Here is a 15,936-nt window from a genome sequence, read left to right on the forward strand (position 1 = left end):
CTGGATTGGCAGTTTTCCAGATTGGCCAATTTAATGTTCCAAATTAAGGCTCCAAGTTATTGGTCCAAGTTAATGTTCCACGTTAATGTTCCAAATAAGGCTCTAAGTTTTTGGTCCAAGTTAATGTTCCACGTTAATGTTCCAAATTAAGGCTCCAAGTTATTGGTCCAAGTTAATGTTCCAATTTAATGTTCCAAATTAAGGCTCCAAGTTATTGGTCCAAGTTAATGTTCCACGTTAATGTTCCAAATAAGGCTCTAAGTTTTTGGTCCAAGTTAATGTTCCACGTTAATGTTCCAAATTAAGGCTCCAAGTTATTGGTCCAAGTTAATGTTCCAATTTAATGTTCCAAATTAAGGCTCCAAATTGAATGTATATTCATTGCGTGACCCTGTTATAATTGCACTCATATTCCTCACTTGTGGTTTGTTTCGAGAAGCACAGTTTCCATGATGATTTGGTGGCAAAATAATAACTGACGCAGTCGAGAGCAGAGTTCATGCTGGACACGCACATCGCGCCATGAACGAAATTATGTGCGAAAAACTGTGCATCGCAGTCGTGCCCATGAACCTCCAAGAGGTGCTTGAGGAGAAAGCCAAAGTGGAAGGGAAAAAAACAAATGACGAAAACAGTCAGATTGGCGGCGATGATATACATACACTGGAGCTTCTCACAGCGGGAGCCGATTCCCAGCTGTTTCTTCAGTTTGAAAATAACTCTAAGGGAGCAGAACAACATGATAAGAAACGGCACAAGGAACCCAATGATGTTCATAGACAAAATGAAGCTCAACGGTAATGCAGTTTTTTTGTTTTTCTGAAAGCACTTGAACGTATCATTATCATCATTATCTTTGAACTTATCATTATCTTTCTGTTCGTCCACGCGGTGGAACGCGGCGCTGAACGAGCACGTGACCAGCCAAATGAGCACACAAACCACCAACGCGTTTCTACAGCATAAAGCCTCCCGCGCTTTTAATGGATACTTGATGGCCACGTAGCGCACGACGCTTATAGCGGTGACCGTGAAGATGCTGACGTACATGTTGACGTAATAAGCCGACACGAGGACGAAGCACAGCTCTTTGTACTTTTGGTCATTGAGTACCAAATCTACCCAGAAGTAGGATGCGATGCGGACGGGGAGGAGCGCGAGCACGACGCAGTCGGCGATCGCCATGTTGCTGATGTAGATGTTCATATAGGTCCATTTGGTTCTGGGACGTCGGCAGAACATCACCAAGACGTAAATGTTTCCTGGGACACCGAGGATGAAGGTTGGTATGAGCGCGACCAGCTGGAAGTTCTGGATGCCTGTGGTGATGTTCAGCGTGCAGCTGGACATCTTCAATCTGATAGAAATAAAAGAAAATGAAAACATCTGGCCAAAATACACATCTTAAATTACTTTTAAATATATGCTGTAAACACTGAAGCAAAATAAAATCTAATTGAATGGGATAACTCGATTTTAGAATGGTTTAATAAAGTTTAAATATATGAAGTGGCATGCGAAAGTTTGTGAACCCCTTGTGGAATCTGTGAAAATGTGAATCATTTCAACAAAATAAGAGAGATCATACTAAATGCATGTTATTTTTTATTTAGTACTGTCCTGAGTAAGATATTTTACATAAAAGATGTTTACATATAGTTCACAAGACAAGCTGAAATAATTAAAATAACCCCGTTCTTAATACTGTGTGTGGTTTCTCAGATGATCCACGACTGTCTTTCTGTTTAGTGATGGTTGTGCATGAGTCCCTTGTTCGTTCTGAACAGTTAAACTGAGAACTGTTCTTCAGAACAATCTTTAAGGTCCTGCAGATTCTTCAGTTTTCCAGCATCTTTGCATATTTGAATCCTTTCCAGCAGTGACTGTAGGGTTTTGAGATCCATCTTTTCACACTGAGGACAATTGAGGAACTCAAACACAATTATTAAAAAAAAGTTTCCAACATCCTGTGATGCTCCAGAAGGAAACAAGATGCTTTAAGAGCTGGGGGTTGAAATCTTTTGAACAGGATGAAGATTTCAAGAAGAATTTTTTTTCCATTTAGTTCTGCCCTTCGGAAGCAACAGAAGATACTTGCATGTTTCCCATAAAACAAATTAAGTACAATTTACCTTGATCTTCGAATTTCAAAAGTTTTCAGCTCCTAATCCATGGTGTTTTCTTCTGGAGCATCAATGAGTGTTTGAAACTTTTTTAATAGTTGTGTTTCATTGCCTCAATTGTCCTCATTGAGAAAATACAGTATGTATCTCAAAATCATACAGTCACTGCTGGAAAGGGTTCAAATATGCAAAGATGCTGGAAAACTGAAGAATCTGCAGGACCTGTACTGATAAAAATGATTTTGTGGTGCAGTAAATACTACATAAAAACAAATGTAATTTCTACATTAAATAACTAAGTTAAGTGAAGAAATAAAACATATAAAGTAAATTCTATGTTAGTACTCAATTTAAGCTTGTAGAAATTAAAGTTGGAACTCATACGTATATTTTACTTGGAACCGTTTGTTGTTTACAAGGACTCTTTAGGTAAATATCAAAGTTATGATCCCATATTTCCCATCATGCAATGGGACATGAATAATTAAAAATGTTACATTTTTCACTCTCTTGTTGTTAGTTGTTGTTTGTTTTAGTAACATACTGTTTTGTGACACCTGGAGTTCATTTTCTATTCAAAATGACCCATTCATACTCAAACACTTTTGTTACCATCATTGTGTGTGGTGTACCATGTATTGAGGTCTTTGTGTTCATTTGGATATACATTCACAAAATCAACCAATCAGAAAATAAGAGGTCAATTGTGATTGGCTGTTGGTCTCCAATCAAATCGCTAGTAGAACCAAAGCCCGTCTGGTTCATGAACGTTTAGATCATTTCATTTTCTAATTAGAATACAATAATTAATTATTATTTTTTTTTCAAAAGAAAAAATGTCAAAGCTCTTTACATTCTTTGCATGTGATTTATCAACACCTAGTACATCTTAAAATATAAAAAATATGAAATTATGAAAAATAAAAGTTCCAGATGGACAAACATTAAATGCATAAACCAGTTTGAATAAACTATATCTTAAAATAAATTTAGATGTAGGTTGAAAAAGCCAGTAGTTGTACAGCTTGAAGTGTGAAGTTTATTCTTGTACACAGATATGGCAGTACACATGAAATTCATGTATATATTTGTCATTTAAACTAATGTAAACAGAAATCCTGTCGCCCCCTCTAGTGGACATTAAGTGTTAAGGCCTTCATTGCTCGGGTAACAAAAGTCACTAGGATTTTTTGGGAAGTTAAGTCTGACCAGTTATACAGCAACGCGAGTCAGACGAGTCTGAAGATCTGAGCTGAATTTGGTGAAACATTAAAGTCAGTGTCAATTACTCTCATAATAAATAATAATAATAATGTTTAAATATATGTTGGCTTTCTCAAGCCCAACAAAGAAGACTAAGAAGAGAAACATCATTCAATTTAGTATGTAATAAAACTAATATTACTAATTTATTTAATAAATTTAACTATATTAATTTTCACAATTATTTATTAATGTCACACACACATACCTAGTGCCTTTTGACTTCAAAGATGAGAATGGTAAATGTTACAGACATATTATCATGGAACTGTTCAGTCTATTATTGATTTTTATTTCCACTTCACTTTTATCCAAGGAGACAGAACTATTTGCACTGTATTTATCAGTGGGACAATATTCATACAATACTATAACCTAGAAATAATTTAAATGGGTCACTTGCAAGTCACAGCAGCAGGAATTATGTGCCCAGCTACATCTGATTCAAATATTATGCTAATTAACAGGGAGCGGTGGTTTCACACATTACAGTGCTTCACTCGCACTGACTCTTATTCTGCCTGAAAGAAAAGACCGAGCTGAAGGTTGAGCGATTCGACCAATCAGATGAAAGGAGCGTTTCAGCTCCGCCCACAAGTGCGCATGAAATATTGAAGCCATAAACCGATTTGTAAACCCCAAAAGACAAAATGAGATATAGAGCCAAAAACTCATTTTCCGTTTAACGGAAAAACGTTATTGAATTATAAATAGGAAATGATAGGGCTTTGGTTCTACTAGCGATTTGATTGGAGACCAACAGCCAATCACAATTGACCTTTAATTTTCCGATTGGTTGATTTTGTGGCACACTTGTAAGGCTGTTGTAACTTGAGCGAGTGTAACGGGTTGTATATAGTTGTTAAATTCCTGCATAAATGGGGACAGAGCCATCTGCTGGCGTCATTTGGTATTGCGCCACGGCGCTAAAAGCAGCGAATTCTGGGTAATCCACAGCAGAACATTTGATAACTGCTGTGGTAAGTCGCATGTAAAACGCTGCAGAGACAATAATAGCCTAAGTGCTTTAAATATCACTACACAATGTTTTATTTCACTGTATTTTTATTTTGATCCAACTCTGTTTGTTTGACGTCGAGTGAGTCATTAGTTTTAGAGGATAATGTTAAATGTGGTATATGTTGCATGGCTGCTGCTAATGCTATTCCTCCTCCTGATTTACTGTGTGTCGTGTAGGGCTGTTTTATTCTCTGTCTGCGATGTCATTCCATTCCTGATTCGTGTAGTTTCCCCCTTGTGCAGGTAATATATTGAATTTGATGTTTATTTTTGTTGTGTGAAAAATGTATGTTATATAGCAGCAATATTCCTGCTGAAAACAATTTGCTGTTTTATATACTGTGTTTTCATATAGCAGAAATGCTTTAGAAGCTGGAGATTTTATTTATTTTATTTTACATTTTACTGTGGAAAAGACAAAGAATTGTGAAACATGTACATTTGTACTTTTGTTAAAAAAAAAAAGGAAGAATCATTCCACTATACGATCACATTTGAACCAGTTTAATAAAAAGAGCAGAACATTTGATAACTGCTGTGGGCTGTTTTATTCTCTGTCTGCGATGTCATTCCATTCCTGATTCGTGTAGTTTCCCCCTTGTGCAGATGTTCCACATACACAACGAGACTGAAACATAGAGGACCGTCACATTGGTGCCGTGACTGTGAGTGAGTGGACGTCTGCCTGCCATTGACGGACCGCTGTAGCTGTGGCTTCGTTCGGACATCGTGGACTGCCGTTTCCTGAAGAGGACATTTCTATGTTATCCTTTGCACATTAGAAAAGGACTCTAAATGCTCTGATATTTTTTTTAATAATTTTGATTATTTTGGGTCAGTTTTCTCTTGTTGATCTATTTATTTATTTTTTTCTCTTTCCCTGGTCTTATTGTTTTGAAGCGTAGTCATAATGAGCGAAACAGGACTTAATTCGCCAGCTCGTACTCCAGCTTCTGTTGGTAGGGGGAGAGGTGTACTGCAGATACCTGCTTCCTTTCTTGGTAGTCCTGTTGTTGGCAGTGATGTTGCATTAGGAGTGAATAGGGTTGACTTTTCCATTGGCCCCCCTGACATCACAGATATGCGTAACCCACATAGGCAACCAGTCACTAGTTCAACACCGCACACTGAACATGTTGCCCCTGATTTGTTAGATCAAGTAGGCTCAATTGCTCTAATGATTGGAGAACAGATAGCCGACAGTATTATATCTCGTCTTAACCCACCGAGCTTGGGGTCAGACACACAGAGCAACCCACATACTGGCAGTACCACTCTGACTCGACCTTCCAACAATGTAGATCTATCCCAGGCTCACTTAGTCACACACAGGAACGTCAAAGAGCCGCCTTCCTTCAGAGGGGATGGATCTGACTCAGTTGACATAGAGGAGTGGGAAGATCTAATGAGAGCTTTTGTTAAGAAGGGAAATATGAATACTGCCGAGCATGTTGAGGAGATACTTGTTCATCTGCGGGGCAGAGCAAAGGACGTAGTAAAATTTTGGATTAGGAACAGCGAATCTGACACCCAAACCAGCCCCAATGCCATTTACAGTCTCCTCCGTAAGCATTTCAGTTGCAGTCAGTACTCACCAGTTCCCCTCTCTGACTTTTATACCACTTTGCCTAATGAGAATGAAGAGCCTTACGATTACTGGTTGAGGCTAAACAAAGCAGCAGATGTAGCCTCTGAATGCCTGATGGAGCAGGGCAAATCGTTTGATAATCCAGGAACAGAGATTGCTCACATGTTTATCCGCCATTGTCCCAGTAAAGATTTGGCTCTGACCTTTCGATCCAAGTCTATTGACAAGTGGTCCGCCCATGAAGTGCAAGCTGTGTTAAATGCCCATAAATCAGAGTCCAGCTTCAAACCTGCTAGCATGACATGTTATGGAAGGACTGATAAAACTAATGTTTGCAAAGTTGATGTTAATGCAGCTTCTGTCGCTTGCAAGGACTCTGGATCACAGCAGTGTGGATCTACAGAGCAGGCTAATCTAGAGAGAGTGATCGACATGCTGGAGAAAGTTTTAATGCGCAATTCCTGCATACGACAGCCTAGCTCAGGTCGACGCTATGTCAGACTCCCAAGGATTGATGGTTTAGACGCCTTACCTTGTGCTATCTGTAACGATGGAGCTCACTCTGCCCTAGTCCACTGCCGTGAGCATCGCTTGTGTTTTCAATGCCTGTCACCCGGCCATGCCCGACGCAACTGTCCTGTGCCACGGGTTACTCTGCCTCCGTCCAATCAGGGAAACTAACAGATCTGCGCGAGGGGGAGGGCAGTGTAGATCTAATTAGTCAGCCTCCCATTTGTAATACTGAGGATTGTGAGTCTGTCTATGAGGTACAAAAAAGTATTGCCCCTTCTGACAAGACTGTTATTTTTCAATGCTTACAGCACGTTCCCATGACTGATAGTCTGTTCTATACCCCTGTGTCTGTCGAAAATGGTCCAACACTGAAAGCACTGATTGACAGCGGCTCTATGGCGTGCACCATAAGCGAAGCAGCAGAAGCTAATTTGTTGAAAGCCAATCCTACCCTGATAAAGACCCCAGCTGATAATGTCGTCGTTGTTGGATGTGGAGGTCATAGAGTTAACCCCAAAGGGATATATGATGTCACAGCCTCCGTTTATGGATGTAAAATGATGATCTCTGTTCTGGTTGTGACAGGTCAGACGGAGGAACTGATTCTTGGCAGCAATGCTATCAAACCGCTGTTGACTTTACTGAGGACCACCGTCGGCTACTGGAAGTTGATGAACATGCCAAGTGGAGATGGAATGGATGAATCCTTTCAGTTTTTGTCTTTACTTTCCAACACAGAGAGGTGGAAAGGAACTATTGTGCCAGACAAAGTGGGTACAGCCAAACTTAAAGGCAGTGTAACATTACAGCCACAGAGTGAATACCTAGTTTGGGGTAAACTCCCTAGCAAGGCCATGGTATCTGTGGGTAGTACTGTAGTCATAGAGCCCACTCAATCTAATTCCAGGTCTAAACAGATCTGGGTCGGCAGAGTTATCACACCACTATTTGGTGATGGCTTAGTACCAGTTAAACTAGTTAACCCCACTAATCGCCCTGTTACACTGAGAAGGAATGCAAAAATCGCTGATGTATCCCCATGTATTGCAGTAGAGGATTTCACAGAGGTTGAAAGTGTCCAGTGTAACATCCAGTCAAGTGACCAGTCCTGTCACATCTCTGACCAACCACTACTGTCGGAAGAGGAGTTGACCAACATTTTGAGGGACTTGGGATTGAACGATTTAGACCTAAGTGCATGTGAAGTCTCTCTCGAGTGGAAGAACAAACTCCTCCGCATAATCACAGCTCATGAGTCTATATTCTCAAGGAATAAGATGGATTGTGGCTTGGCCAAAGATTTCGTGCATAGGATCCGTCTGGTTGATGACTAGCCGTTTCGTCTACCTTATCGTAGGATACCACCAAGTCACTACGAGAAGCTCCGGACAGCTCTGAATGACATGGAGGAGAGTGGCATAATAAGAAAGTCTAACAGTGAGTACACATCACCTTTGGTAATTGTGTGGAAGAAAAATGGTGACCCCAGGATCTGTAATGATTTCAGATGGCTCAATGCCAGGACAGTAAAAGATGCTCATCCTCTCCCACACCAGTCAGACGCACTCGCTGCTCTAGGTGGAAATGCCTTCTTCTCCACTATGGATCTGACATCCGGTTTCTACAATGTGCCACTACATGAGGAGGACAGAAAGTATACAGCATTCTCATCACCATTCGGACTCCATGAATACAATCGCATGCCACAAGGCCTCACAAACAGTCCCGCTACATTTATGCGGATGATGATGTCGATTTTTGGTGACAAGAACTTCACCAGTCTGTTGTGTTACCTTGACGATCTTTTGGTCTTTGCTCCAACAGAGCAGCTTGCACTCGACCGACTGGAGATGGTGTTTTCCAGGTTGAAGACTCACAATTTGAAGCTCTCACCAAAGAAATGTCATTTTCTGAGAAGATCTGTGAAATTCCTGGGCCATATCGTAGGTGAAGATGGAGTCTGTACTGACCCTGCGAAGGTTCAGGCCATCACTGATGTGCAGGTGTCTGATTTAATGGACTCCGATGGCGTCACTCCTTGTCCTAAGAAAATCCGATCATTTTTGGGTATGGTGTTGTATTATCAACATTTTATTGAGAGATGTTCGGCCAAGGCGAAGCCCCTCTTCAAGCTCATCTCCCAGCCAGACACGCAGTGCCTCAAAAAGAGAGGGCGACATCCTAAAAAGAAAGTTGTAAATGTTAAACTCACACAATCAGACTGGACTGAGGAATGCAAATGTGCATTTGAGACTTTAAAGCATGACTTGCTTACAAGTGTAACGTTAGCTCACCCTGATTTTGATGACCATTTCATATTGGCCGTAGACGCATCTTTCGATGGGTTGGGAGCAGTACTCTCACAGATCCCCAGAGGCAGTGACATGGCGAGGCCAGTGGCTTTTGCGAGCAAGACACTTTCACGCTCCCAGATGAACTACCCTGCACACAGGCTTGAGTTTTTGGCCCTAAAATGGGCAGTATGTGACAAATTCCATTACTGGTTGAAAGGTCGTCATTTTACAGCTTGGACTGACAACAACCCGCTCACATACATACTCACCAAACCAAGACTCGATGCATGTGAGCAGCGATGGGTAGCGAAGCTGGCATCCTATAGTTTCGATTTGAAGTATGTGCCAGGAGCTAAGAACATAGTGGCAGATGCACTCAGCAGGGAGCCTTTTGTCAAGTCCAGTGTCAGCCATCGCCTTGTGACAGAGCCATATCATGCTTTGTTGAATCAAATGAATGGTGTGATGGATGAAACAGTTCAAGATGCTTTCAGATGCACAAACAACTGCCAACTTGTGAGTATGGATGTTGAACCAGGCTCTGATCTCTCCCACCCTCTTTCTCAGGGCAAGTTAACATCTCAGGAAATCTCCGCCCTCTTAGATGCACATTGCTCTGGTGGGACAAGTCGTATAATTGGGACGGGGGTCATCCCTCATTTGGAGAAAGAGGATTGCACCACTGCTCTGCCTAAAAGCGCTCTTCTGACTATGCAGGAGCAGGACAGCACCGTGAGTAGAGTGGTTTACTATGTCCAGAGACACAAGAGACCTGACAAACGTGAGCGTACAAAGGAGCCTCGTAGTGTGATCAAGCTGCTCAAGCACTGGAACAAACTCACACTGAAAGATGGAATGCTATTTAAAGTGAAAAGAGATCACAACATGAATAAGCAGCTCTATCAATTCATTGTACCAGATTGCTTAAAACAACAAGTTCTTCATGGCATACATGATGCCGCAGGTCACCAAGGACGCTCACGTACACTCTCATTGGCCAGACACCGTTTTTTTTGGACAGGTATGGCGCATGATATTGTGCATTATGTCAGAAACTGCAAACGTTGCATTGTTGGTAAGACGCCGGAGCCTAATGCTCGTGCTCCTTTGGAGAACATTCACACCACAGAGCCCATGGAATTGATTTGCATTGATTTCTGGTCAGCAGAGCAGGGAGATAAGTCTGTTGACGTTCTCGTAGCGACGGATCATTTCACCAAGATGGCCTTTGCTTTTCCTTGTAAGAACCAGTCAGCAAAACAAGTGGCCCGCCGTTTATGGGATGATATTTTCTGCATATATGGCTTCCCGAAGCGTGTGCATTCTGATCAGGGGGCTAATTTCGAGAGTAAGCTCATCAAGGAACTGTTGGATATGGCTGAGATAAAGAAATCGCGCACTACCCCTTACCACCCGATGGGTAACGGGATCACAGAGCGTTTCAACAGGACCTTGGGGAGCATGATCAGAGCCTTACCCCCCAAGTCCAAAGCGAAGTGGCCCCAGTCATTAAGAGCGCTGACTTTCTGTTATAACTGCACTGTCCACGAAACAACCGGCTTTGCTCCATTTTACCTCATGTTTGGGAGGATTCCCAGACTTCCGATTGATGTGATGTTTCAACATGTTCTAAAGAACGATCTTGTCATTACCCATTCAGAGTTTGTGTCCCATCTCAAAAGAGACCTGAGTGAGGCAGCAGAGGTTGCTCAGAGGCACAGTTCAGCCGAACAGGCTCGTCATGCTAAGCTCTATGACCGCAAGGTAAAAGGCTCTCCATTGACTGTTGGTGACAGGGTTTTGTTGGCAAACAGAGGTGAGAGAGGAAAACGGAAAGTTGCAGACAAATGGGAGTCAATTCCTTACGAAGTGTTGTCAGTGAGATCGGTAATCAATGTCTACCGTGTGAAGGACACAGTCACTGGCAAAGAAAAAACAGTTCATCGGAACTTGATCCTTCCTGTCAGTTTCTTGTTGAGAGATGATGTAGTTGACCTGTTGTCTGATTCCCTGTCAGTTGGAGCTGGAAGTGATCATGGTGATGCTTTGCCTCAAGACCAACTTGACAGCGATGAAAAAACATTGCAGTGGATTTTGCAATCTGGAAAGAACGCTGGACTTAATGAGGTTGTTGTCGACTTACCCGGTTCATCCGATGCTGTAGAGAATCCTGCTCTCGTGGATGATGTTGTTGACAACAGTCACGTATGTACTGGCCGTGACAGTGATGTGAGCCAGTCATCATTCTTGGACGATCAGTCTGCCCACAGTCACCCCATACAGCTCCCCACAGACTCGCCAGCTGATGCACACACACGTGTTCCCAGTAGTGTAGACTCAGAATCAGTTGAGCCTGTAATTTGCACCCAGCCAAGGCGAGCATTCCCGGGCATGACTATGACTAGGACTGGTAGGACCATTAAACCTCCAAAGAGATTAATTTGTGAGATGAATGACCAGGTTGTGGAAGATTCAAGATCTTCAGTGAGTTCTTTTGTTACTCTTATGAGACATGTTTTTGCAGTGTAGCCTTAGACTTTATAATGTGCCTTTTGAGTAATTCTGTTCCTGAGTGTGGACAGATACTCCATTTTTCTCTGGAGTTTTTGAGCTGTGTCAATTAGGAGAGGTGTACACGGCATCTCTTGTGTCTATGTTGAGGTTTAGGTTTTGGTACCACCCTATCCTTGCATATCTCTGTAGGAGGAGTTTTGTAACTGACTATAAGACAGTCACGCTCAATGTAATTCTTTTTTTTTTTTTTTTTTCTCTCATTCCCTTCTTTCTTCTGTTTTCTCTGTTTTGGTTGCGCTTCCCTGATTTAGCAGAAATTTAGGGGGGTGTATGTAACGGGTTGTATATAGTTGTTAAATTCCTGCATAAATGGGGACAGAGCCATCTGCTGGCGTCATTTGGTATTGCGCCACGGCGCTAAAAGCAGCGAATTCTGGGTAATCCACAGCAGAACATTTGATAACTGCTGTGGTAAGTCGCATGTAAAACGCTGCAGAGACAATAATAGCCTAAGTGCTTTAAATATCACTACACAATGTTTTATTTCACTGTATTTTTATTTTGATGCAACTCTGTTTGTTTGACGTCGAGTGAGTCATTAGTTTTAGAGGATAATGTTAAATGTGGTATATGTTGCATGGCTGCTGCTAATGCTATTCCTCCTCCTGATTTACTGTGTGTCGTGTAGGGCTGTTTTATTCTCTGTCTGCGATGTCATTCCATTCCTGATTCGTGTAGTTTCCCCCTTGTGCAGGTAATATATTGAATTTGATGTTTATTTTTGTTGTGTGAAAAATGTATGTTATATAGCAGCAATATTCCTGCTGAAAACAATTTGCTGTTTTATATACTGTGTTTTCATATAGCAGAAATGCTTTAGAAGCTGGAGATTTTATTTATTTTATTTTACATTTTACTGTGGAAAAGACAAAGAATTGTGAAACATGTACATTTGTACTTTTGTTAAAAAAAAAAAAGGAAGAATCATTCCACTATACGATCACATTTGAACCAGTTTAATAAAAAGAGCAGAACATTTGATAACTGCTGTGGGCTGTTTTATTCTCTGTCTGCGATGTCATTCCATTCCTGATTCGTGTAGTTTCCCCCTTGTGCAGATGTTCCACATACACAACGAGACTGAAACATAGAGGACCGTCACACGAGCGTGTGTCAAGAGATGAGCGCGCACAGTATTAAGAGTTTGAGAGAGAGTAAATTTGTAAATTTACTAGCCTTTTCTGAGTGAAAAAACTTATCAAGTGTTTCCAAGTAGATCCTACTCTAAGGTTTTTACAGTGTGGAGGATTTTTCTGAAGAACAGTTCTCAGTTTAACAAGGGTCTTATGAACAACCATCACAAAACAGAAAGATCGTGGATCATCAAAACCAAGGGTTCACAAAGGTTTGAACGGTTATTTTAATAATTTCAGTTATTTTCTTTTTTGTAAAATATCTTACTAAGGATATTACTAAATAAAAAATAACATTCATTTAATATGATATCCCTTATTATGTTAAAATTATTCACATTTTCAGATTCTGCAAGGGTTCCCAAACTTTCGCATGCCAATTTATATATATGTATATATATATATATAGAGAGAGAGAGAGAGAGAGAGAGTAAAGGGGGGTTAATCATATGCAGAGCAAAATATATTAAGGCTATTAAAAATATACCAAAAAAAAAACAGCCAATAATATATTCACGTAAATATGTTTAGAAACATATTTTAGGAAATATATTTTGCCAATTTTAAATGTTTTTCAAAATAAATTTTCCTTTTTTCTTTTATTTACAACTGTAGGAAATTGTTTGAAATCAAAGTCTAGGAAAATCAAGAAATTGTAAACAGAACACTCTTTATAGTATTCTTCATGTTGCTTATAGCCCAAACTTACTATTCTCATCTGAACTAAGAATTTTACATATAGCCTTTAAAAAAAGAAAGAAAAGAAAAAATAATAAAAAATGTGAAATATAATTAAACTGCATGTACAAGTAATTTCATGTTATTATTATTATTAATTAATAATAAACAATAAATACAACAAGCCAAAACATACTGTTCTACTATAATCATGAAAGTACTTTCAAAAACCTTTGATATTTAAATAATATATATTAACAATAAAATATATAATCAGTTTGCATTATGTTTACAATGCTGTTCTTGTAATAAACCTTACTGTTTGTTATTTTAAGGGCATTTTTGTTGTATAATAAACAGCTGTGCTATAACACGGTGTTGTGTCTTTATGAGTTAATAAAACGAGCTGTTGAATGAATGAATTCACTCATTTCTATACAGCGCCATCTCTCTAGCAAAGCATTATGGGAAATGTATTTTTGATATTAATGTGTTAGCTATATCAACTTACATTTGTAATTATATATATACACACATACATATTGCACACTGATGTCAGTAAGTGTCTTTGCTCGTGTATTTCTGTTTCTAAAGGATGCACAGATGCACAGTGTCAGGTGACCTCATTGTGGTTTCTAGCCTAGTTGTAAAACCTGTTGTTTTTTTCTTCCCTCTCTCTCTTTCTTTTTTGTAGATCTCTTTATAGGTCATGCATTCTATAACGCAGTGTAGTCTTTCTTATTTAAATACAATTCTTGATTAATATGTCATTAAAATGTGCCAGAACTGAAATTCAGAATTTGTAGATGCACGACATGATTCATTAAATCAGATAAATTACTAATAACTTCTTATCGCAATGGAAAAATGTAAAACATTGCCATTGTGAAGTGTGACAGACAATTTTAAAAAGAGAAGTCCAGCCAACACACACACACGAGATCATCACTGAAAGAGTAAAATCATCAAGAGACTCAACTCACCGTTTCTTGCGCTCACCTTGAGAAAACAACCGAGATCTGTTCCAGTGGAAGAAGACTCATATATATCAGATCAACATCGGAAATAAAAGTGTAAAACATAAGTCCTTAAATGCAGTGCATTATACACAGATCTGTGTAATGCATGAGACAGAATAAGATCTCTAGCATTGTTCAGAGCTGATAAATTCGTTCTGTGTGGCTTTCGCTTTTGTTACCGTCTTCCTCCAGGCATTTCAACAAACCTGTCTGTTCGAACAGTTCGTTCAAATGAACCGATTCGTTCGAGCGCAAAATGAAGCAGCATCCAAGCGGCATTTTACTACTTTTTTTTTTTATGAATTATTTTAAGAATGACTCCCATTTCCTCCCACTCCCGTGTTGTTGTTTTTCTCTCTTTCATTTTTTTCTCGGAATCTGTTAGTTACAGTAAAAAATACTGTACAGATCACAGCACGCGATAAAAAATTCCAAATATAGTTTGTCTTTGTTCTTTATTGAACTGAAAGCCAGCTTAAACAATGCACAGTGTGTGTTGCACACACATTACAGTTCATGGAAATCATCCATAATAACGTTTTCTATTCAAATTTATTTTTTTCGTTTGAAACTAGACATTTCACTCTTTATATTTATCATACATGGAAATTCACGAGTTCATCATGGACTGTGAACGCATGACTCGCCTTGGATGAGTGTGTGTGTTTTATTAATACAGTTATGTTTCCCTTTCATAGGTCACTTCGATGCTGCGGTGACGTCACCACGTATGGGAACACCTTCGGTGTGACGAATGTCTGAAGCCCTATACCATCCCGCCAATCCTATTGGCCAAATAGCGCGTGGCACCGCCCAGCATGCGTAGGCATATATATACCTGGTGCCGCGCGCCATTTACCTCAGATTTCATTCCTTCAGTACGAAGCGAATCTTCTGTGCCCTATTGTCTCGCATTCTCAGCGATCGTCACGAGCAGTATACTCCTCTCCGCGGACGCGATGAGTTTCAAGAAGTGCAAGGACCCGTGTACCAGGTACATCGTTCAGGGGGACACTCATGACAGGTGCGTAGTCTGCCTAGGCTTACACCACGCACAGGAGGCGCTTAGCGGCCTTTCTTCATGCCCCCATTGCGATGGCCTGCGACTCAGGGTCCTTCGCTCGAGGGTAGATGTGTTCTCCGATGTCGCCGTGTCTAACCCCCGCCACACCACTTCTGCGACTGCCGAGGCACCGCACGAGGTGATAGCTTGGGGTGACACGTGTGACATGGAGCTCGAGGACAGTTCAGCGATGGAAAATTACTCTCCACATCGCTCGCTCTCCCCTACCCTAATACACAGGAAAACTTTTGAACCTGTCGTCTTTTCCTGTGAGGATTTACGGCCCACACCGGGGGCATGTAGTGCCATCTCCTTCGGTTGTGACCGCCATGATGACGACGTTCTTTCCACTGCGGCCTCGGGGTCCGAGGACTTCGCGGCCGACACGAGCCCTCTCCCTCCTAGTGGACAGGAGAGGCGTGTTTCCCCCTCCTACAGTGAGCTGTTGGATGTGGTTTCCCATGCAGTGGGTACATTGGGGCTGGAATGGGAGGTTGAGAAGGCCGAGGCCCAACCTTCTTCGAAGCTGGACGACCGTTTTCTAACTAGTCGGACACCTGCGCAGCCCCGGAGGCCTTTACCCTTTTTCCCGGACCTCCACCAGGAGGTTTCGAGGTCCTGGAAACAGCCGTTTGCGGCGCGCATCACGAACGCTGCGGCCGCGGATT

At 41.0% G+C, this 15,936-nt stretch overlaps 1 protein-coding gene across 1 annotated transcript; it reads right to left on the bottom strand.

Moving 5' to 3' along the window:
- Positions 1–376: 376 nt before the first annotated feature.
- On the bottom strand, positions 377–14,390 carry gpr35.2 (G protein-coupled receptor 35, tandem duplicate 2). The gene is made up of 2 exons (XM_059543460.1): positions 14,170–14,390; positions 377–1,357 (listed from the first exon to the last, which is right to left on the bottom strand). The coding sequence occupies exon 2, from the start codon at positions 1,348–1,350 to the stop codon at positions 379–381; it is 972 nt and encodes a 323-aa protein (XP_059399443.1). The 5' UTR covers positions 1,351–1,357; positions 14,170–14,390; the 3' UTR covers positions 377–378.
- Positions 14,391–15,936: the final 1,546 nt, after the last annotated feature.

The sequence above is a fragment of the Carassius carassius genome, chromosome 48, assembly GCF_963082965.1.
Source record: "Carassius carassius chromosome 48, fCarCar2.1, whole genome shotgun sequence".
Lineage (NCBI taxonomy): Eukaryota > Metazoa > Chordata > Actinopteri > Cypriniformes > Cyprinidae > Carassius > Carassius carassius.